Source organism: Nicotiana sylvestris, chromosome 11 (assembly GCF_000393655.2).
Source record: "Nicotiana sylvestris chromosome 11, ASM39365v2, whole genome shotgun sequence".
NCBI lineage: Eukaryota > Viridiplantae > Streptophyta > Magnoliopsida > Solanales > Solanaceae > Nicotiana > Nicotiana sylvestris.
The window spans coordinates 64,868,648-64,893,844 of record NC_091067.1 but is presented as its reverse complement, the minus strand read 5'-3'; the positions used below and the strand labels follow the sequence as shown (position 1 = coordinate 64,893,844).

General features: G+C 38.4%; 1 protein-coding gene across 1 annotated transcript; it reads left to right on the top strand.

The window, feature by feature from the left end:
- Nucleotides 1-789: 789 nt before the first annotated feature.
- Nucleotides 790-24,173, top strand: LOC104239282 (uncharacterized). Its single transcript, XM_009793884.2, has 7 exons — nt 790-1,327; nt 1,439-1,527; nt 1,624-1,762; nt 22,672-22,767; nt 22,938-23,060; nt 23,355-23,617; nt 23,733-24,173. Exons 1-7 carry the CDS (start codon nt 1,186-1,188, stop codon nt 23,841-23,843), a joined length of 963 nt encoding a protein of 320 aa, XP_009792186.1. The 5' UTR covers nt 790-1,185; the 3' UTR covers nt 23,844-24,173.
- The last annotated feature ends 1,024 nt before the right edge of the window (nt 24,174-25,197 follow it).

Sequence of the window (25,197 nt, the reverse complement as noted above, 5' to 3'; positions counted from 1 at the left end):
CGAGTGAGCCATACCTAATGCTAGTTGGCGTAATTCGGGAGAATATATCTGGTAAATTATGGTAATTATTCGGGAGAGAGTTACGTCAGAGTGCTCAATCCAGATATTACAAGAATTGTAAGAATTTTACCTCTTTATCATCCTGGAATTTCATCTTTACTTAAAAAAATTCATAGAAATCTGATTTCTTCAAATTCAAGCAATTTGTGAAAATCCATCTTTTTTCACGTGACCATTCTAGTTGCACACGCGCCCCATTTAAGAGGTAAAAATAGCACGGGCTAGTCAGTTTTCGGACTGATCATTCAAAAATAGCCAACGTTTGCAAAGTCATTAAAAAATAGCCGCTATTTTGCTGCAACACGAAAAGTTCCAGCATAATATACTGGAGATCGGTGCACCTGTGTATGAACTTCCAGTATATTATGCTGTAACTCCAACATGCAGAGAGTTGCAACATAATATACTGGAGTGCTCCAATCTCCAGTATATTATGCTGGACCGATATATTATACTGAAACTCCAACATAATATACTGGAGTATTTTTTCGAATTTTGAACAGCATTTTTATTAAAATTTATTTTTACGTAAAAAGTGACTAAATTTTAATTACTTTTAAAATTGCGGCTATTTTTAATGACCGGTTGTAAATTTAACTATTTTTGAATTTCTCAGTAGAGATCCAACACGTGAGGTTTTTGCAGCCTTCTAACTATTTTTGAATTTCTCCATAGAGATCCAACACGTGAGGTATTTGCAGCCTTCTAACTATTTTATCAGGTTAGTACGCGGCGTTTGGACGGGAAAAAAGAAAGAAGGAGAGCACGACGCATCCAACCTCCCACTTCCCCTATACCTTTACACGGTACATCACGTAAATCAAAATTATCACCTAATTATCGAAAAATAGAACCAAAATTACCTCACAAACCACAACACGGGGAGAAGAATCCCATTATTAAATATACTGCAGTATACAACTTACATATATTGTTGTTTAATCAAATCAAAAGCCAAACCCAGGAAAAGAAGACAAGGGCTTATATTGATACTATCGATCTATTGACAGCTAATCATAAATCTTTGAGAAATAGTCTAAACATTTATGAATTAAAAGATAGTGGTGGGAGATGATTGGATGGAGGGTAAGCAGAAGTTGATGCAGAGAAGAGAAGAAGGGGGAGATGGCAAGAGCAGAAGCCAAATGGTGTTCGTACAAACGAACCACGATTGTTGTTTGTTCAATTAACATTTTTGTTGCTCTCTATGTGCTTCACTCTTACACTTCAGTATCCATGTACACTACTCGCAATGATACCCAAAGGGGTAAGTCCTTATTTATGCCTTTTCTATTGCTTTTTCCCTTTTCTTGATTTTTTACCCATTTGGGGATTCTGTTTCTTTTCTTTGAAAATAAATGCTATTATGTGTATACAGCTTTTAGGTATACCCCAGATCAGGTTAGGAAAATGGACGAATCGAATCGAATAAGAAAACAACTAGAACCTGTGCAGCTTATTAAACTAGTAAGACCCTTTTCTGATTGTCGGATATTTAGTTGTTTTTTTTCCTGAGCTTTAAGGCTATGGGCTTGATGAGGGATGTTTGTTTTTCCGGTGAAGATAAAGGGATTAAAGGAAGAATTTTTCATTGATGAAAAGGTGGTGCAAGTACCACAGCAAATTAAACAGAAGATAGCTGATGAAATACTAGCAACTTTGAGAGGTGTCAATGTCGGTGACAATGCAACAGCACAACGAGGTGATTATGCCTTCAGTTTCAGAGTAAATTGATCGATATTGGGCTATCTTTGTTTCTGAAGCTGCATTGTTGAATCTTTTCATCGGATATCCTTCTTGTTGTTCATTCTGTAGCCTAGATAATTGTGGACTTTCTATTATCGTGTCTTTTTCGTAATATTGCAAGATCTGGTAATATTTGATCTATGCTACATTGGGCATATAGAAGTCTCAGGTACATGTAGAAGTCTGAGACAGTAAAAGTACTGCATTCCGTTTTGTGCCCATGAGATGTCACTATATAACTGAGCGAGTGGGACAAGGTGCATGAGACTTCGATAGTATATTTTCATAATCCTCATTGATTTCATTGATAATATTATCAATATGGTGTGAAAAATATTTACAGTAGAGTGCAAGGCTTAACCTCATTCATCTAACAAGCCTGTCCAACTCTCTATACAAGAGGGTATCTTCCTTCTTTGCCAAAAGTATAAATGAGAAAAAATGAGACTTTTTGCTGAACTAGGAAATGTCATGTTGGTTGAAGATTCGGATAAGAATGACAAGGCCAATGCTCATCAATCAAACTGGAGATCTATACAATTTATTTGCTATTTATTTGGAATAGTCTCTGAGGTGTTTTCTTTGGAAAATGATTGATGAGGCGAAAAATCATTTAGACCTACTTTTGAAGGTAGTTTGCTAAAGCATAATTGGAGTGGGTCCCAGAAGACTTGATATTCGGGGCGAAAAAAGGTTAGACTTGTTTGACTGGACATATTCTTGGGACGAGTACATTCGGTATTGGCAAACTTTGATATCTCTTTAATAGGGATCCTATTTATTTGAATTCAAACCTTAAAAAGGGAAGTGCTAACTTTATCCGAATAAGTTTCTGCAGTCATTTAACTTTTTAAAAATGGTTGCTGCAGTTATTTATTAGTCATTTTGTATGGTCCGAGCACCCAGCTATTGGCAGTTATGCGAGCTGCAATATCAAGATGAGATCCGTATGTCTTTGTTTATTTTTCACTCTTTAACCAAAACCACAATTGAAGTGGACCAAATTGCTCAACTTTTGTTGTTCTTTTCTCTTGGTAAAAAGACAATATATTAATTTGTAAGTTAAGTTGTAAAGTTATCGATGCTTGTGCTCCAAACTTTTAGTGTTCTGTTTTCGTATTGGTCTCCAAGCACTGGTCTTTTTGTTTTTTCTTTTTGTCCTCTCCCGTGGTAAGTTGTCCCGGTGTCTTTTTTTCATATGTAAGATATGTTGTGGCTATATTTGTAAGTGAAAGGTCATGGATAAATGAATGTGAACTTGCGTATTGTGCTTTCCTTCTTTTTTTAATAGGATGCTTCATAGGAAGTGACCTCATCTTAGGATGTTATTCCTTTATTACTTATCACTAGAGATAGAAAAGAATGTCATTTCCTGATTCGTGAGTGCTTCTAGGTATAATACCTAATTTTGGTTTATCCCGGTTTCTAGTCCTCTCATCTTAGTGCTGCACAGTTCTTACCAAATGAACAGTGTTAGTGAATCAGTTGCTGTATCAAGAAGCTGGAAATTGAGAAAGGTGACTTTAGAATACAGAAGTTCCAGAATTTGTGCTCACGTACTTTCTTTTTTTATTGAGTATAATGTTACATTTAAAGTTCCATCTATGTTCATAGTGCTTAGGCGGTCCCAAGTTCAGATAAAGGAGGGTTGCAGTAGGTTGAAAACTAGTATAAAATTAGCCTAATTATGAAGAACCCTCTTTTTAACACATTTTTGGGGACGTGCTCTTCTAGGCATTCCCTACACAACACCCAGGTATAGTGTTAGATGGGTAAAAGGTTCTTCTATCACATCACAACTGGATGTGGTGGAGTATAAACTATAAATGGACCTGAATAGCGGACAAAAATTGATTTGAGATTGAGGATTTGTTGATTGATTGATTGGTAATGTTATGTTTGGAAACAAGGAAATGGGAGAGAAAGGAAGGTAAGTTTCTAAGTGTTCAATTATTTGTTTGGCTTGTATGAAAAACGTGACAAGAAGTATGAAATAGGGAAGCCAGTTTCCTGTTGCGCCAGAAAGAATAGAAGAAATGTTCTTGATTTTGACTTCTATATTTCTATTTCTATCTATTATTTTCCCTTTCTTTCTTTTCCTTCCCATAAAAGAAAGATCCAAAATTTGTTGTGCCAACAGCCTCTGAGGTTGATGACAAAGATCAAAGCGAAGACATCAGAAAATTAACTGATTTGCATCAACAAAATAACACTTTCTAGGTGCTACTACTCTTTAGGCTTGAAATTGGTCTTGATCAATGCATTTGGGAGATAACGAGGAAGGACAAATGAGCATTTGGATGATAATGGTGATAATAACATAAAAAATAGTCAAATGATTGTATTTTCTCTTTGTTCTTGTGAATTTTGATTGTTAATTTATGATGTCTGTAGGACTAAGTTTTATATCCATGCTCACGAGAATATGTATATTTTGTTAGACAAAAATGCATGGACCTATCGGAATATAGACTTTAGACAAAGACTTCATACAATAGTAGGAGTTACTTATGCGTGAAAAATAATTCAAATATTTGGTTTTGAAGTGGTCCATGAAATTGAACATCAATTTAATACAGCTCTTGGACATCTTACCATCCCCAACTTGTCTTGACTCTCCCATGTGATTCCTTTTGCATCATGAAAAGATGTGCAAAAACATTGAGAAGCCTGACAACCATTTTCTTCCCATGACATACTATTATGATTTTAAATGTCACGTTAGTCGACCTTCATTACTAGTTTGTAATTACATCTTTCATCTATTTATTTATTGTTTATTCTATATATTCAAAACTCTTTGACCTTGTTTACTTTGGCCTTTCAATAATCTAGGAGTGTCTTGAGGTAATAATCCTAGATCAATAATGTTCTCAGATCTCCTAGTAAAAAGTATCTCTGAGGGGTTGGATAATTTTATTAGGTCCATGATCTCTGAGTTATCCTCATTTAAATTTGTCTCGCTGCCACGATCCTTTACGTGTAGTTCTTGTTCAAAATCCCTATTGGTACTTCCCTTAGGGAGAGTGTGGCATGGAGAGATTGAGCAGCATCTGTGATCTTTCTCGTATTGGGGCGGTGAAATTGAAAGATCATCTCCATGTATGGGATGTAGGAGTTCATCTGAATTGGAACAGGTGATTGTGTTTCTGTAATTTGGTTGCTAGAAGTATTTCTTTGGTTGAAAGTGATTGTGCTAGTTTTCTTTCTTCTTCTTTTTAATAAAAAAGAAAGATGTGATTGTGCAAGTTCTCTGTGATACTTAATTTTTTCAATGCATAAGGTGATAGAAGGAATTACAATTATCTGGAAGTTTTCTGATTTCAGGTTGGTATTATCTACCTTTATTTGATCACTCCCGACTTTAAAGAGGTGTTGACCACTTTTTGATGAAATTTAGAGAGAATGGTATCCTACACAACTCTATCTCTTGTAGCTCGACAGTACATCATTTTTTCTTTTGATAAGTATCTCCCATGCTTGTGCATAATGCTCCAATTCTTCTCATCTCTATCTTCACTTTTCACCTTTTGATAACTTGAATGTTGGAGAAACTAATGATCTCAACCCAACTTTGACTTGCTTGATGAACTAATCCCTTTTTCTAACTCAAAATTTTTGTATTTGGTTCCTCGTAAGTTTCTCTTCTGTTACCTTGCTCCTTGTATAGTCCAAGTGCTTCTTTAAAGTAGGCTAACACAACAACAAACCCAATATAATCCTACAAGTAGGGTCTGGGGGAGGCTAGTGTCTACGCATACCTTACCTCTACATTTAAGAAGGCATAGTGGTTGTTTTCGGTAGACCCTCAACGTAGGAAAGATAAAAGGAAAGGCAACAACAAGCAAACCAATCAGAAAATCGAAGCGAAAATACAAAACTAACAGTAGATAATGCAATCAGAAAACCGAAACAATAGCAAACAACAAGTAATAACAGAAGTTAAGGAGTACGAAAATACACAAATGACACGAAGTAATGTACTAAAGCTACTGTTACAAATAAGGACAAGGCTCGGTTACCTAATCCTTTACCTTTATTCTCAACCTACATACCTTCCTATCCATGGTCATGTCCTCAGTAAGCTGGAGCAATGTTATGTCTTGCCTAATCACTTCTCCCCAATACTTCTCCGGCCTGCCTCTACCTCTCCTTAGGCCCTTCAAGGCCTACCTCTTACACCTCCTCACCAGCGCTTTTGTGCCTCTCCTCTTCACATGCCCGCACCATCCAAGTCTCGCCTCCCGCATCTTGTCCTCCCCCTTGTCCTGAATAACTTCATTTCTAATTCTAACCTGGTATGCCCACACATCCATCTCAACATCCTCATTTCAGCCACCTTCATCTTCGGGACATGGGAGTTCTTGACTGGCCAACTTCGTCCCATACAACATAGTCGGTCTGACCACCGCACTATAGAACTTACTTTTAAATTTTGGTGGCACATTCTTATCACACAAAACACCGGAAGCCAGCCTCTATTTCATCCACCCCACCCCAGATACGATGTGTGACATCCTTGTCGATCTCCCTATTCCTTTGTATAACTGACCCAAGGTACTTGAAACTTTCTCTCCTAGGGTTAACTTGTGAATCAAGGCTCACGTCTTCGTCCACTACCCGGGTCGCACCACTGAACCTGCACTCCAAATTTTCTGTCTTGGTCCTGCTCAACTTGAAACCTTTAGACTCTAGGGTCTGCGTCGAATCCTCTAACCTCTCGTTAACACCGCATTACGTCTTATTAATCAGTACAATATCATCTGCAAATAACATGCACCATGACACCTCCCCTGGAATGTGGCGCGTCTATGTGTCGGTCGCCAGGGCAAATAGAAATGGGCTGAGGGCCGACCCCTGGTGCAACCCCATCACAACTGATCCCCTCCCCCTGTCCTCACTCGAGTCTTAGCTCCATCATGCATGTCCTTAATAGCCCTAATGTATACAACAGGAACACCTCTAGCCTCCAAATATCTCTACAGAACCTCCCTTGGTACTTTATTGTAAGCCTTCTCTAAGTTGATGAACAATCTCTCTCCCTCTCTAAGTCGATAAACACCATAACACGAGAAAATTAAATTGACTTTGTGATATCTTTACATGTTATATTGAATCCACATCTTGAACTTTATTCTCTTAAGCTCTGTTTCTTTTTTTTGGTTGTGGCCACCCAACATTGACTACAAATCCAGACTCTTAGCCTAACGTCCTATCTAGGATCAAGCAAATTATTTTCATTTGCTACAGAATCATAGATACTCTCCTCAAACCATAGCTTCCTTGGCACGATTCCTCTTCTCTTTGTGATCACCAAGGGTGGACTTTGTCCAATTGGAGGCAAATTTTTCTAAGATTCCTTCCTTGTATTTGATGTCCACCAGTTTCACCGCATCATTTTTCTTGACAAGATTCAACATAGACTCCACACCTTCCCTACACTACATTTATGTCATGTTAACACAGGCCGGCAACACCAATCAGACGATCCTTGTAACATAGTTGATACCATGTGAATAGGGGTGTTCATGGTTCGGTTTGGATCGGGTTTTCCCTAAAAAGAAACCAAACCAAGTAAGTCGGTTTTTCAAATATTAGAACCAAACCAAACCAATTAAGTCGTTTTTTTCTCGATTCGGTTTATGTCGGTTTTTCGTTTTTTTGGTTATTTGTCGGTTTTTTTCTTAAACATAAGACATACACTATCAAACACATATTTTGGCGACCACATTTTTAACGTAACACTATCAAATCAATTGCCCTTTGAGAAATCTATTATTTACCAAGATATATTCATGATAATTAAATCAAATAGTGATGAATAATTTAAGGACTCAATTAAAAATATATTATTTTTAACATGAAATAGATTCTTACACTTAACAAAAGTGAACTACCAATCAAACTATAATGTAAAGGTAAAGAGCTGTACTAAAAGTGCAAACGATTAACATTTACTATTAAATTTTTGAAACTTTGTATAAAAGTATACATATATATAGGTGTACTTCTAAATTTAAAATAGCTACTCCTATATTCGGTTTGGTTCGGTTTTTTTTTTATTAAAACCAAAACCAAACCAAATTTGATCGATTTTTAAATTTCAAAACCAAAACCAAACCAAACCAAACCAAAAAGTATCGGTTTTTTTGGTCGGTTTGGTTTGGTTTTCGGTTTGGTTCGATTTTTCGGATTTTTGTGAATACCCCTACATGTGAACATAGAGAGAAGGGAGTCTTATTATTTTGGTAAAATACATAAAACGTTTTTTTTTTGGGTATTCGAGAAATCCAAACAAAGGCTAGTGGTGCATGGTTATAAACTCGATGGACAATAGGCCCACCCTATACCCTAAAAAAGGGGCTATATATATGGGAGTTTCCTTAAGGGATATAGGACATAGGGTACTCTATGCATTAGAGCTCTGACTTAGGAATTGTGCCCTTAGCCTTTTTCTAAACTTTTAGCTCATCTTTCCGGCGAGGCTTTTCCAGCTTATTCTCTTTTAACAGGGGAGATAAGTTAATCCTCATTACAAGTGATAAATCTTTTGAAGTTGCAAATATTAGTGATGGTCGAGTCAGATGGTTTTCTATCACCGAATGCAACAGACGTTTTACAAGCACAATAAAAGTCGACGAAAGCAACCTCCGGTGGATATGTTCAGTCCTATACCAAGCATTTAAGAGGACAATGAATTTATACAAAAGATGGGGAACGAAACAAGAAATATATCTCTCCAGGGTAGATGAAAACTACAACATCTACGGGCGCTTTCTGAGGGTGGAAACTTGGCTATGTGATCGGAAGTCAGCCATCATTATTCCTGAATCAAAATATGGCGCCGATTGGGTGGAGATTGCAGAGAGAATCCAATGTCATTTGGGAATTGAAAGTGCGCATTTACAGCCCCACCTCCTCAACTGAAAACTTACTCAGAAGCTGCAGATATTCAGAAATGGCCAGAGTCACCGTCAACTTTTTTTGGGGTAGAAGATAACCACCCATTTACCAGATGCTAAGTGGGCAGATTCAATGATGCTTTTAATCACACTCCGAAGACAGAGATTATTCACAAATGGTTCATATCCAGATGGAAGATGATTGCTGGACTGAAAATTGCTCCGTTGGATCACAATCTCTTCCTTTTTGAGTTCCCGTCAAGGAAGGAGGCAACCAGAATTATGGCAGGGGACTGGTTTTGGAGCGGCAGACATTTATCTCTGGATTGGTAGTCACCGCCTCTACTGGTAAAGCTGCAATATCGGAGAACATCTGGGTGAAAGTTTTCGGAGTTCCATTACATGCGTGGTCTTTGGAAACTTTCAAGTTGATCGAGGTTCATTGGGGTGGACAAGGATACAAAAAATAGAAGCCAGTTCTCTGGGTCTAGAATATGTGTTAAGAATACAGGGGTGAAACCTCTACGGACTTGCCAGGTAAAAATTAGTGACTGGAGCTGTGAAATATTTATTTTGATGGAGCCTCACGAAAATTGCAGCAAATATGGGGTTGCGGGCAAGGAGACAACGGTTGGAGAAGGTGTGGTGTTAGAGCCAGCGGTCGTTTCTATGGTGAAAGAACCAGTGGTTGCTTCTTTGGCGTAAGAACCAGTGGTCGCTTCTTTGGTACCAGTTGTTTGCCCTAGCCGTGCGGTCAAATCAGTCAACAGCTTTATTTTAAATCCCATGACCCTGTACTCAGCTGATCCACCCCGTTCTAAACCCAAAGCCGTCCTTAATAAGTCTAGGGCCAAAACCCCAGTGGTAAAAGACTTAGGCTATTACACAAAAGCCCAAAACAAGAAAATAGGGCTTCTATTATAAAGAAGTGGAAAAGGAAAGGTGGGTCTCTTGACCCATGTCTTTTTAAGCCCCTCTCTTTTGAACCTGTCGTTTATTTCGACCCAGTTTCAATTGAACTCCAAGCTCATGACTTCAGTTCCAGACCTTTGTCTGGTAACTTGGAGACTTACCTAGACGCTGATGACGAGGCGGAGGATACTTAGTTGATGAAAGGGTTGTTTGGGGTAAATGACTCTGAATCTCTTCTTTCTTCTCAATCGCTCAACGACTTTATCCCACTACCATTGTATGAAGGGGAAGCCATGAACACGCAAGTTGTTGAAAATCCCACCATGAATGAAGCCACTAGGTGGTCAAAAATGGCTATGCTTAAGGCATGCAAAGCATTTGGGGTTAATGTCGCCGGTTTTGAGCACGATAATTTGGAAATTATCCTGAGAATGGAGCAGAGGAGGGCAGTCCAGTTTCATCAACAGAAATCCAGCCATGCAACACCTAAAAAGATCCGGAAGAAAGGGGAGATTGAAATAAAAGAGTTAACATGGGGGCTAAGTGACAGCAGTGATAGGGGCAGGTCTCAACCCAAATCTTTTGAATGTTAGTGAAAATTATTAGTTGGAATATACGGGGGATCAACAGAAAAACAGAAGCGAAGCTCCTTGAATTCTCTTGTTAAAAAGTGGGGGCCAGACATTCTTTGTTTGCAAGAAACCAAAGTGGTAAACTGGACCAACAACCTAGCAAGACATATTTGGGGGAACAGGAGGGTCACCTGGACTGAGTTTAAAGCCCGCGGCAATAGTGGGGGCATTATCATACTTTGGGACAAAAGATGTTGGAAATGCCACGACACACAACAGGAGGAATTCTCTATTTCGTGTAGGTTTGAAAATTTACAAGAGGAGTTTAGGTGGGTATTCACAGGTGTATATGGCCCTCACACTAACCCCAAAAGGGTAGAGTTGTGGGAAGAGCTGGCTGCAGTTAAAGGACTTTGGTCTGATCAATGGGTTATCAGGGGGGACTTTAATGTGTGCAGATTCGTAGGCGAGAGATTTAATTGTTCCAGGATCTCCAGGGAAATGGCTGAGTTTTCTAGAACTATTCAAGACCTTGAACTCATTGATCTTCCGCTTTAGGGAGCCCAATTCACTTAGTCAAGAGGAGAGGACCAACTTCAAGTGTCACGAATTGACAAGTTTCTAATCTTTCCGGAATGGAATGATTGTTTCAAGTCTGTAAAGCAAGTGGCATTACCTAGAGTTTTATCTGATCACAAGCCTATTCTCTTAGAATGTGGCGATTGGGAAGCAACCCATCTTATTTTAAGTTTGAGAACATGTGGCTCCAAGTTGTAGGTTTCCTGGAAATGGTGAGGAATTGGTGGCAGTCCTATCAAGTAATGTGCAGTCCTGACTTTATTCTGACTCAGAAGTTGAGGCATCTGAAAGGGACATCACAACATGGAATAGGGAGGTATATGGTCAAGTGGACAGGAAAGAAGTCAGGCTCTTGCGGACTTGAATACAATAGAGCAGGCAACAGAGACAAGAGTGCCCAGTCAGGATGAAAAATAGAGGGCATTCAACCTGAAGTTAGAGCTGGAGCAGATCACCTTTTGCAGAGGAAACCTCATGGAGGCAGAAATCCAGATGCTTATGGTTAAGGAAGGGTGATAGGAACACAATTTTTTTTCAAAGAACGACAAACTCACACATGAGGAACAACCACATTGACAGGCTTCAGGTTGGTGATGAAATCATAGAGGACAAGGTCCTTATAAAAGCTGAAATTCTGGACTTCTATCAAAAGCTATACACTGAAAGTGAACCATGGAGACCAGTTACTAACTTTGACGGACTATCATCCTTAGATTTGGAAGATACAACATGGTTGGAACTCCCCTTTGAGGAGGAAGAGGATTTTACAGTCTTAAGAGGACAAGGCTCCTGGTCCTGATGGCTACACCATGGCCTTCTTCCAAAAGGCCCGGGATTTTCTTAAAAATGACATCATGAATGCAATGCAACACTTTCATCAAACAGGACGCTCGGTGAGATCCTGTAGTGTTTCTTTTATAGCTTTGGTTCCCAAAAAGAAAGGAGCAATTGAACTAAAAGATTATAGGCCTATCACTCTAATTGAAAGTGTCTACAAACTAACTGCAAAAGTAATGGCTGAAAGATTAAAAAAGTGAAGGGGAAACTAGTCTCTGGACAACAGAATGCATTTATTAAAGGCAGGCAGATCTCTCATGCTTCACTTGTTGCAAATGAAGTGCTTGACTGGAGGAGTAAGAGTGGCATTCTTGGAATTTGGATATTGAAAAGGCTTTTGATCAGTTAACTTGGTCGTTCCGTATCAATATTCTGGAAAAGATGGGGTTCGGTAGAAAATGGATCAAATGGATTGAATATTGCATAAAAACAGTGAAGTACTCAATATTGGTAAACAGAGGACCGGTTGGTTTTTTCTTTCCCCAGAAAGGCCTAAGGTAGAAAGATCCCCTCTCCCCATTCCTATTCATATTGGCAATGGAGCATTTACTAGAATGTTGGAAAAGGCCAGGCAAATGGAGTGGATACACAGGTTCTATCAACATCTCTCATTTGCTCTATGCAGACAATACTCTGATATTACTGAAGCTGGTAAGCAACAAGTTCTCAGTCTCAACCACACTCTCCTTATTTTTGAAGCTTTGTCTGGTTTGCATATTAACATGCTGAAGAGTATAATTTTCCCTGTTAATGAAGTCCCAAACCTAAAAGAGCTTGCTGGTATTCTAAGTTGTAGCATTGGTACCTTTCCTGCTTCTTAATTGGGACTACCATTCAAGGTAACATGGATATGTATGGCATTATTAAGAAGTTTGAGAAGAGATTGGCTTGTTGGCAAATGCAATACTTATCAATGGGAGGAAGACTTACACTGATTAATAGTGTGCTTGATAGCATACCAACATACCATATGACTCTTTTCCCTATGCCAATTGCCAAGTTCAGTACTCAAGAAGATTGACAGAATTAGAAGATCATTTCTATGGGAATGGAGCAGCCAAACACACAAATTTCACTTGGTAAAATGGAACAAGGCTACCTACGCTAAGACACTTAGGAGGCCCGGGCATATTATGAGACCTCAAGTTGCACAACAAAAGCATGTTCTCCAAATGGCTTTGGATATATGGGCAAGATGAACCTAGCTATTGGAAAGAGGTTATCAATGCTAAGTAGGGGGTTCAGAATAACTGGTGCACGAAAAGGGTTACAACAGCTCATGGCACTGGCCTATGAAACACATTTCCAGTTACAACAATGAATTCTTCCAGAACATTCCTATAAGGTGGGTAATGGAACTCGTGTCAAATTCTGGAAGGACAAATGGTTGAGAAGCAATGCTTTGAAAGACTCTCATCCTGCACTTGCATTGATCGCCTGCAATCCTGATTCAACTAGTGCTGAGAATAGAGAGGGGAACAGATGGAACATTGCTTTTTTTTTGATGAAATAATTGGCTTCATTGATGTCATCAAGAAGATGCAAAATATTACAAGAAGTAGAAGCATAGAAGCTTCAAAAAGCAAAAAAAGACCACCTGTTAGCTTACTACATATATGCTAACTTAGATCCAAAGAGCTAACAAAGTTCACAAATGTTTCGGGGGAATCTACAGGGGAAATATTTGCCGAGCTAAATAAAAACAAAAGGCATTTAGCTTTTAGGGTGTGGTTAGGAGTTGAAAGTCCATCAAAGCATCTTCTATTTCTTTCATTCCATATGCTCCAACAAATACAAGCAGGTATCATTTTCCAGATATTCTTGATGGTCTTATCAACTTTCCAGCTGCCCCCGCTCTGAAATGCCTCCTTCATGTTGTGAGGCATAACCCAGCTAATACCAAAAACAGAGCAAAACATGCTCCAAATATCTGCTGCAGCTCTACAATGTAGGAATAGGTGGTTGTTGGTTTCTGCATCCTTTTGACACATATAACATCTATTAACTAACTGGAAGTTCCTTTTAACAAGGTTCTCCTGAGTCAAATATGCCTCATAAAGTACAATCCAGCTGAAGCAGATGACCTTGGGTGGTAGTGTGGTTCTCCATATCAAATATCCTACCATCACTTGCTCATTCCCATCTGAACTTATCTGTGATGTGCTCATTTAGTGTGACGCCATGTAGTACCTCTAGCAGAAACCTCCCAGTCTTGCAAATTCCTTCTTAGAGTAACATTCCAAGTGGGGCCGTCCTTATTTTGAAAGATTGTAGAGTCGGGATCACGTGCAATCTGAAACAGGTTAGGAAAGTCAGTCCTTAGGGCTGAATTCCCAAACCATTCATCCTTCCAAAATTTGATTTGTTGTCCATTCCCAAATGTAAGGTGGTGGTGTACAGAGAATTCCTCCCACAATCTGCGTATGCACTTCCACACTCCCACCCCATGGGGTGCTCTTGTGAGTTTAGTACACCAATTGCCTTGAGTTCCGTGCTTAGCATTGACCACCATCTTCCACAAAGGTTGCTCTTCTTGTGTACCTCCAAAGCCACTTTATCAGTAGGCATTTGTTGTGAATTGCCAGGTCCTTGATTCCCAATCCTACTTGGTGTTTTGGGAGGATGACCTTTTTCCACTTCACCAAGTGAAACTTATGCTCAGTGCTATTTCCTTCCCAAAGGAAATTTCTCCTTATCTTGTCCAACTAATTTAACACTTTGCTGGGCATATGATGTAGTGACATGTAGTATGTGGGAATGTTGTCTAGGACACTATTGATTAATGTGAGTCTACCACCCATAGAAAGGTATTGCATCTGCCAGGAGGCTAATCTTCTCTCAAATTTCTCAATGACCCTGTTCCATATTGTTGAAGAGTTGTGCTTTGCTCCCAATGTAGGCCCAGGTACGTGGTAGGAAGTGTGCCAATATTACAACCCAGAATTCCTGCTAGCTCCTCCAAATTATGAACTTCATTGACAGGATAGATCACACTCTTGAGCATATTGATATGTAAACCTGAAAGTGCTTCAAAAAGAAGAAGAAGAGAGATTTAGATGAAGCACCTGATCTCTGTCTGCACCACAGAAAATCAGAGTGTCATCAACATATAGCAGATGAGAGATGTTGATATTGCTCTGAACTCCCACATCAAATCCTCTTATCCATTGTAGTCGTTTGGCCGTGTCTAACATTCTGCTTAACCCTTCCATAGCAAGAATGAATAGGAAGGGAGAAAGGGGATCTCCCTGCCTCAAACCTCTTTGTGGTGAGAAGAAACCAATTGGACTTCTGTTGACTAGGACCGAATACTTGACCATGGAGATATTAAATTTGATCCACTTGATCCACCTGCTGCCAAACCCCATCTGTCTGAGTATTGAGATAAGATAAACCCAATTTAATTGATCAAAAGCTTTCTCTATGTCCAACTTACATAGAATGCCTGATCCTCCCTTCTTTAGTTGCCAGTCTAGGACTTCATTAGCAATCAAAGAGGCATCAGTGATCTGGCTATTCTTTATGAATGCATTTTGCTGATTTGATACTAGCTTCTCCATCACTGACTTGAGCCTTTCTGCTAGAATTTTTGCTACAATTTTATAGATACTTCCAATAAGGCTAATTGGTCTGTAGTCTTTGAGTTCCATGGCTCCTTCTTTCTTAGGGATCAGAGAAATAAAGGAAGCATTGCATGACCTCACCATCCAACAATGATCATGATAATGATTTAGTGCTCCCATGATGTCTGCCTTAATAAAATCCCATGCTTTGTGATAAAATGCCATTGTGTATCCATGTGGGCCAGGTGCCTTGTCTGGAGAACATGACTGTATAGCTGCTAGAACTTCTTCCTCCTCAAAGATTGTCTCCAGGTTGAGACTTTCTTCTTCTGTGATACTGTCCATGCCTTCGAAGGTGAAAGTAGGTCTCCAGTCCTCCTGCTCAGTGTAAAGCCCCTTATAGAAATCCAGTATCTCCTTTTTAATCTGCTCTTTGTCCTCAATAATTTCTTCTCCCACCTGAAGTCTGTCAATACTGTTGTACCTCCTATTGGAATTTGCAATCTTTTGGAAATACTTGGTATTCCTATCCCCATCTTTAAGCCAAAGACACCTTGATTTTTGCCTCCAAGAGACCTCTTCTGCACTTGCTAGCTGCTGCAATTCTGTTTTCAAAGTCATCATGTAAGTGATCTCCTGTTGTGTGAGATTCCTTCTCTCCTGTTCAAGTGCTAGGATCTCGGTCAAAACTCTAGTCTTTTTGGTTTCCAATTTCCCAAACTCTTCCTTGTTCCAGGTAGTAATATCTTTCTTTAAGGTTTTCAGCTTCTGCATGAGTATGAAATCTGCACTACCAGGGAAAGAGTAGCTTTGCCACCACCCTTTCAATTTCTCCATAAACCATTCTGATTGCAGCCACATATTTTCAAATTTGAAATATGAAGGGCTGGCATCCCAATCACCACTTTCCAGCATGATACGTTTGTGATTAGAGATCACTCTAGGAAGTATTTGTTGCTTCACTGCTTTGAAGGATTCATTCCATTCAGGGGAGATGAGGAACCTATCAATTCTTGAAGCTTGAATGCAGTTCTCTCCTCTGGTCCAATTGTAACAGGCTCCTTGAAGTGGCAAATCTATTAAACACAAGTCCTGTATGGTTTCAAAGAATACTCTCATAGCCCTGGATCTCCTTGTGCAATTGAGTCTTTCCCTTTCAAATCTGCAAATGTTGAAATCCCCCCCAAGCACCCAGTGACCCTCCCATAGACCCCTTACACCTGCAATTTCATGCCACATGACCTCCCGTTCTAGGTTGGTATGAGGCCCATATATACCTGTAAAGCACCATCTGAACTCCTCCTAGGTTGGTATGAGGCCCATATATACCTGTAAAGCACCATCTGAACTCCTCCTGAGTACTCTCTAAAATACAGGAGATGGAGAAGGAACCTTGCATATTCTCAATATTATTCCAATGCCTTCTATCCCATACCACTATAATCCCACCCCTATTACCGCTTGCTTTCAACTCAGCCCACTCAGCCCATCTATTTCCCCATAATTTGTAAACTTCACTTGTTGGCCAGTCTTCAATTTTGGTTTCTTGTAAACATATTACATCAACCTTCCATTTACGAACCAGAGACTTGATAGTACTCCTTTTCCTACTGTCATTCGCCCCTTGCACATTCCAGCTTAGAATTTTTAATTTCATCCAGAAACAGAGCGGTAATGCCTGCCCTTAACCCCTTTTAACTGTTGTTTCTTTCGATCGTAATTCAACCCACATATTAGTCTCTTTCTTTTCCCTTCCGCTTTGCATTTACCCTCCTTCCCCAACTTAGATGGTGACTTTTGTTGTTGTAGCTGAGATTGTCTTCTCTGTTCCATCCTTAGAACTAGGCCCAACAATTCATGCTCGAACCCCTGTGCATTGATCCTGAATGCTTTGCATGCCTTACCCATTGTAATCTTAGTCCATTTCGAAGTTTCAACAACTGTTGGTCTGTCTATCCTCTGCATGCTCGTTTCTCCTTCGTACCATGTTAATGGAAGAGCTGTAGAAATTGATTGAGAGGAAAAATCTGAATCCGAGTTACTCATCAAAGCCAGCTCCCTGTGTGGCGATGGCTGACGATGCAATTGAGGAGAAAATTCTGTTGGATCTTCTTCGTCATCAGCATCTGTAGAGCATATGTAAAATATCGATTAAACTAGTGCAAGGCTCAACTGATAATTTATCAAAATTATTAGTGGTTGGGCTGGGTTTCAGCTCAACTACCCGCCAGATCTGCTTCTCCTTTAAAAGCTTGGCCTCCTTCACTAGAGTTTTCCTCTTTGGGCCTGTCTTATAATAACTCCTGTCCATATTTTGGCCAAAGTTTTGGCCCAAATTTGTGGGCCAGATTTAAGATTTGCCTTGCGTGTAATAACCAAGGGTTTAACAAGTGCTTTAATTTTTGAATTAAAGTTGTTTTGCTGCATGCCCACGTGCGTACTAGGGTTGGAAGGAACGTCTCTCGATTTACCTGCTCCATCATACCCTTTTTCCAACAACTCGCTGGAGTCACTTTTTCTGGTTGGACTAGGCTTGACGTGAATATCATCAAGAATTGAAACTTCAAAGTTCCAATCTCCCAAAGACAGATCTACCTTCGCCGGAAGTTTATCCTGATTCCTCACGCAAATACGGGCCCAAAAAAGTTGAACTTTGTGCTTCCTTGCCCAAAGATGGAACATTACTTTTAGAAGGAATTTACAGGGTTGGGAGTGTGATGGCTTCCTTGCCCTATTGGCTTCAGTTGAGGCTTGAAGGTCACAACATAGAAGAGTCACAGCTAGATAGAATGTCATGGGCCAACTCAAGCAGGGGTATTTTCACAGTTAAAACATGCTATTACCATTTAAGTGCCCAGAATGGCATAATTGAAAACTAGCCTTGGAAGCTCATATGGAGAACAAGACGTCCCACCAAGGTGATGTGCTTCGCATGGATTGTCATAAACAATGCCTGTGTAACTCAAGACAATCTATGTAGAAGAAGCATCCCACTGGTCATGTGTTATGTGTGTCATCAGAATCTGGAGTCCATCAGTCACCTCTTTCTTCACTGCCCTAGTTGCAGCAGAGTTGTGGATTTTTTTCTCTTTTTTTGGACTGAATTGGGTGCAACCCCAGTCTCCAACAGAAGTCTATGTATACTGGAACTGTTGCAGAGTGGACAAAGCCATCAAGAAAATCTGGAGAATGACCGCAACTACTATCTTTTGGTGTATTTGGAACGAAAGGAACTGCAGATATTTTGATGGAATCTCAACTCCAGCTCACACTTTGAAGGGCTCATGTTTAGTTAATCTATACAGTTGGAATTTCCTCAAACCCGTACAATGGCCAGTTAATTTTTTGGATTTTGTTGGCTCCCTGATCTTTTAACTGATCTTTTTGTATTTTGGAGCTGACATTATCATCTCTTTTTACTTATTTTGCATCTTCTTGATGCCATTTAATGATTACTTACTTCATCAGGAAAAAGGTATATAGAACATATGTATATAGAATATTCTCCTACTCAGAACATATTATGACATAGATAATTCTAAAATGTGAATGTACTGAATTCTTGATTATATGCAAGTCTAAGTATGAACACAAGAATTTGAACCCAAGCATTGAATGGGAAAGTTCAAATTAACATCCAGTGAACCCACCTCCTTGGTTGTCTAACTGCTTCATTTGGAGGGGAAAAATTCATTAAAATGTTGTAGCATTTACTTGATTGTTAATCTAGTGCTTGGATCTGAAGTCACAAGTTCATAATTGATTGGTTCCTCGTCTTGATAGATTTCCAGGTTTCCTTATATATTGTCCTTACTAAAAAGAGTTGTGGTTGCTCGTGGGACGTTGGTCTAGTGGTAAGAGCACAATACGTGATATGTGGGTTAGGCGCACGGAACTAGTTTGAATCTTACCGCTGACAAAAAACTTGGTGTTTAAATAGAGAAGGGTATAGTGATAGGCCCATTATCCATCGAGTTATGAACCATGTGCCAATGGCTCTTGGAGATTTTTGGTAATTAAAAAAGATAATGAATAGAGTTGTGGATGAGATTTAGACATAATATGTAATTAAATACATAATAGGGGTTTAGAAGAAAATGAGAACTAGAGCTTAGAAAGTAGTGCCTTTAGCATAGAGATGGACAATTTGATTTGAACGCAGTATGAGAGATTTTGAAGGGGGGTCATTTTTACAAATTAGGGGATGTTTTCTATTTCTTAAATATTTTGTACTCATGAGATTCCGGTTACCATTGATGATTTGGTTAGATTCGTTGAGAATCATCTTCTTTTTCAGTTAGGCGTTTTTGCTTTTTGTATACGAGATATTGCTCCAATATATCACTACAATTATTACTTAATCAGAGAAAAGTAATAGTTGTTGTTCTCTATACACAAATCATCCTTCTAACGTTCTCTGTCTGTCTGGTTAAGATCTACACTAATATGTCTTATAACTGTCTCATCACTGATACAAACTTTAATTGGCTACTTTTTAAATTGCTCCCCCTCCACTTTGTCGAGCCTCTAGAAGTAGATTTGTGATTTATTAAAAAAATGCTTTATCTGATAGCTAAGGTAAAAGACCTCTTGCACATGCATATAATATAGACTCTTCTTGCTTCTTTATTTCCTAGAGATTATTTTCCACCAAAATGTCATTTTGGTGTTATTGCAAATTGCTTCTTCATGACTGATCAAATGCCTTTATCCATTTGTCATTTGAGATTTTTGTTTGGTTACAACTAACATGGTTACTAGTTGAAGTCAAGACTGCCAGAGCCAGTTGAACTTCAGTAGATCCCACCCCGTTGAATGAGCTGTGTTTGATTATCATCTCATAATAGATCAAAATTGGTACTTCAGCTGTTTATGAGCAGTTTCTATGCAAATAATGTTAACTTGATTCATTCTGTAGTTCATTACAGTCTAATTATAGGGCCTATAGATTACCGTCTTAGCTCCATATTGTAAATGGTCCTTCTTGTTTGATAGATACCATTTATTCTTGGTGTTCTTATTGGTTGTTTGTTTAGAAATTTTCCACTTATACTTTGTTTTTTCTTAGAAAAAAAGAAGTAAATATCACTTGTTACTATAAGCACAATACTCTAATCTTATACGGACCATCTGCGGGGGGGGGGGGGGGGGGTATTTATAGTAGACAAAACTCAGTATCTAATACAGGTCATTTTCTATGATTATTAGGTTATTAGGATAAAAACTTAGTTTGCCCTCGATCTCTTCCCCTTTGCCTCTCATCACTCGACCTCAATTATGCAAGTTCTTTATATTTTTCATTACTTTACTTGGTGCTTCAACTGGCTTTCTTTCTATGTCTTCATGTACCCTGACAATTACTGTTAAACATGAGTTAACAATTATTTGTTATGCTTGGCAAAATTTAATTATTGTAACTCCAATCATGCCCTTAATCTTATGAAACGTTCCTGGATATAGAAGACCTGCATTGTTAATGCCTCTACAAAATTTTAAAAAATAAATCACCCGTATTATGATATACTTATCCTGATTCCCCTTGGTATTACTGCATCTGTTTGTTAACGCCTCCACAAAATTTAACAAAATAAATCACCCGTATTATGATATACTTATCCTGATTTCCCTTGGTATTACTGCATCTGTTTGTTAACGCCTCCACAAAATTTGATAAAATAAATCACCCGCATTATGATCTACTTATCCTGATTCCCTTGGTATTACTTCATCTTTATGATAGCACCTCCCCAAATTTGAAACAAAAAGCAAGTAAAATCCCTCCCCATTAAGGTACCCTTACCTGTTAGTAAACCAATGCACTTCTATAAGGTTTGATGAAAAGAAAAGGCTTAAAGAGATGCAGTTCTTTGAAGTGATATTTCTTTAGATAAGGTAAGAAATTTTATTGAATTTGGGAAAAGCTCCCGTTTACAAGAGGTATACCAAAAAGTTGAGAATCTACAATGATGTTTTCTCTATCAAAATTAACTTTTCAGCCATTACATACTATTTTCTTGCACTACAAGTAATATAAATAAGTCAAATGAATATCTTAAACATCGTGTCCAGTCAAACACCACCATATGAATTGAAATGGAGATAGTAGATGCTAATCGAGTGTTAGTCCTCTTGAGCTTAGCATGCAATAAATTTTTTCTAATTGTGGTGTTGGCAGTGGCTTGACATTCGGCAAGCTTGGTGCCAATTTCTTTTATTTACTTACATTTTACCAAAGTTAGGGTAAGGCTGCGTTCAATAGACCCTTGTGGTGCGGCCCTTCCCTTTACCTTGCGCATAGCGGGAGCTTAGTGCACCGAGCTGCCTTTTTTTTTTTTTTAAACCAAATGAGCTAGAACTGAGAGTCGGTGGGAAGGACCACCCTCCACCTCCACCTCCACTTCCAAGCATAAGGTTAGCGGGTCGAGTCATCAAGGAAGCAAAAGTGGGAGATGGCCGCTGTGAGGCTTTTGATATGTGGTTTGTGGGATTGGGGTTTTATACCATATCCAAAAAAATTATAATAATAGAAGAGTTGATGTACTAGCATACATCTAAAGAAGTGTTAAGACTGTTAGAGTTCTGGAAAGTGTTGAGCCAAATCCTACTGCCTTTGCTTTATGCAGCATAGAATTTTCTAGTTAGAGGCAAATAAATATTACGATATTCCTTGCATTCTAGAAAACTTGATCTGAATTGGTTTACAAGGTTCAATTTACTGATCATCGGTATCGGTTTGGACATTGATTAATTCATATTCTCAAACTCAAATTTATAACATTAACTACATAATAATATTGTTGCCCGTAAATCTTATGATTAAGAAAATGTATGAGAAAATCACGGTAAAAGATTCTTTTTTTTTTTTTAATAACCGCAGTAAAAGAAGATTCTTTTAATTTTTAAACTTTTGTATAGGGGTAAGTTACTGGGAAATGCAAACATGCAGTTATTTTTCTGTCTCCATGAGCTATTTTCTGCAATCACCATCAGTTGCAAAAAGCTAATGAAAAATGATCTCCCAACCCCACCACCTCTGTGGTTTCACTTTCATTGGAGCCACTAGATGACCTGCATATTTTTCATTCTTGAGTTGATAAATTGAGTTCAAAAGTATGTCATGAAAGATGCTTATTTCATATATCTGTTCCCAACAAAAGATATCACTTAGAACTGCAATATTTCTGAACAAGTCGACATGATTGCTTTTATGAGTAAATTATTCTATATTGGACTAAGGTCTTTTTGTGCAACAAAAATTGGATGATCTACTTAAATGCAAATTCTTCAAGAGTACTACTTGAAGGATACATGTCTATGCAAATATAGTAGTTACCGTTTACTGATTTCATTTGTTATTACATTCTTTGTCGGTTCTAGTGCTCTGTGAATAATGTGTCAATATTGAACATCAATATCATTTTAAGTTCAGTAGTATTCCTTCTGTTGTTTTTCATTTACTTCTTCCTGGTTATCATTGTTGGTGTTGTTTCTGGTGAACAGAGGCAGTTGAAAGTTGGCGCAGGAAAAAGTTAAAAGAAGCCAGGAGGCTTATTAATAGGAAGACGTCAAATTCAACTATTGCCCCAGAGGAAGCTAGTACGTTCTTTTACTTATGACTGTTTTTATTTCCTTTATAACTCAGTTTTTGTTCACGCTTTCCATATTGAGCTATAAGCTGATGTTAACCGGGGTTTCTTTTTCCCAGCCCATAATCCATATGTACTTTGACAAGATAATTTAATAGTTCTTAGGAAATTTGCTTGCAGGTGTACTTGCACAAGCTTTGGATGTTGACTGGGCTGATCTTGCAGAGGAGATTGGTCTTTGGATACCTGTTGCAATAATTAATAAGGAACATGATGACAAACCTGAGGGTGAAGAAGAATTTGGTAATGACGTACTTCATTTTTCAGTCAAAATCTTGAGTTTATTGTTTTGATTCAGATAAATTATTCACTTTATTCCCTATGTTTATTTCCCGATGGAAGTGTAGTTGTTTTCTGTGTAGAAGATAGGAGAAGGTAAAATATGGTGGATAGATAGTATTTCCGCTTAATTTGTGCAGTTAGAGCACTGTAACATGAACTATTTTCAGTCACTAACTTGCTCCTCTGTCAAAACAAGCTCCCTGGGGAAGATTTTGCTTTCTTGTTTCTAACCCAGTATTCACTTCCATTCTCCAGACAATGAAATTATAGCTGGCAGGCGGCTTCCTCCTGAGTGTAACGTTGAACTTCATACTGATTACGGTGGCGATGCCGTCAGGTGGGGCCTAACCCACCCAAAGGAATCTGCATATGAGTGTTGCATGGCCTGTTTGAATCAAGCTAACAATGCTGGACCTAATGACAAGAAATGCAACATATGGGTTTATTGCCCATCTGAGACAGGATGCCATTCTCCGGATATTTATCAACACAAACATCAGGAGTGCTGGCTGAAATATGTTAGTTCTTGGTCCCCCTTCATTTAAGTTTACTACCTACCATGCTTTTTCTCCTCCTTATGTCTGATAATTTAAGAATGATGACTAAAGCGGTCCCTTTGATTTGCAAATGCAGGCAGAGAAACCTAAAACGACTTTTAAGGACCGGTATTCTGAATCATACAGAAATGCCCACCCAAATGCACCAGTTGTTGTTCCATGGATGTCTGGTGTTGTCAGTGTATAATTTCCCGCTAACAAAATATAGTTACTAAGTCTTGAGGCCTTGGGGCTTCTACAGTGTTGTGATGTCGTATAAGTTCCACGTGAGGCCACTGTATCTTGGGATAGTTGTGCCATCAGAATTCTTGAACTGCAGTTTCTAAGCACAGCTGCTTCTCTTTTTGTCATGAAGCTTGGAACTTGAGTGTAACATTCTTTTGTATCACATGGTGGTTAGAGTGGTACTGGTAGCTTTAAGTTAGAAAGCTGACTGACTGACTGACTGCCAAGGATATGTGGTTAAAATATTTGAAAGCTTTTTTCACCTGATGAATGTAATATCAAAGTTATTACATTATTGTATTGCCCAAAAGGTACCACGTATTGGTACTAGATCAATTATGCCTTTCAAACAATAAATTCGCTTCCTGCCATCTTTGATATCTCAAGGTGGGCTGATTTTTAATTTTACCTCTTATGGTAAAGGTATACACCCTATTTATTATAAATCAAAATTATTTTAAAATATTATTTACCATAGCTACCTTTTATATTTTATATCAAAATAGGTATGTATGATATATACTACAATTGAGGCATGAAATACGCTATTTATGATTTTCCTCTCTTTCATTCAATTAACACACAATTCTCTCTGTAGAATTTTTCTTCTCCTCTCTCTTTCTCTCCTCTCTCTTCTGAGATAATATGCAGCGTTTCACTCTTCAAATCTCTCGTTATCTAATGTGCAACTACATGGAAGACATTCTTATGAAAGATACATATTGGAGTTTCTCCCCTTTTCCCTACCTTATCTAGCTATTTTATGCCTTGAAACTTCCTTCAGATGAGATAATTTGTAACAAAGAGTTTCTTTTGCTGTTTGATTATTGCAAGTGGCTTCTTACATATTTCTTTCTAATCAATGTGGTCTCTCTCCTCTCTCATCGCTCCGAGGCTAGGGCCACTGCGCGGGGAGCAAAAATGATATTGGGATAATCCGAGTAGAGCATGGGTACGGTAACATGAACGAGTATTTTACTTGGCCGGAAAATGCCATCTCCGATGAACTTTCTTCTCTTCTTTGCAATTTAGCCACATACAATGATACAATATATTGTATTCTTTACAAATTCACTCAAACACATTGTATTTTTTGTATAAATACATTTTTTTACCTGTATTTATGTATTTCGAAGATCTGCATTTTTTTAATACCGCTGAATATAGGATAAAAACATTGAACTAAATACAAACATTAAAATAGAACAAAATATAAACAGTGAATACATTTAATTTTAAAATATAGTGAAAAACAGTAAAATACACTGAATACAAATAGAAATACAGTGAATACAACCAATGAAATATACTGAATA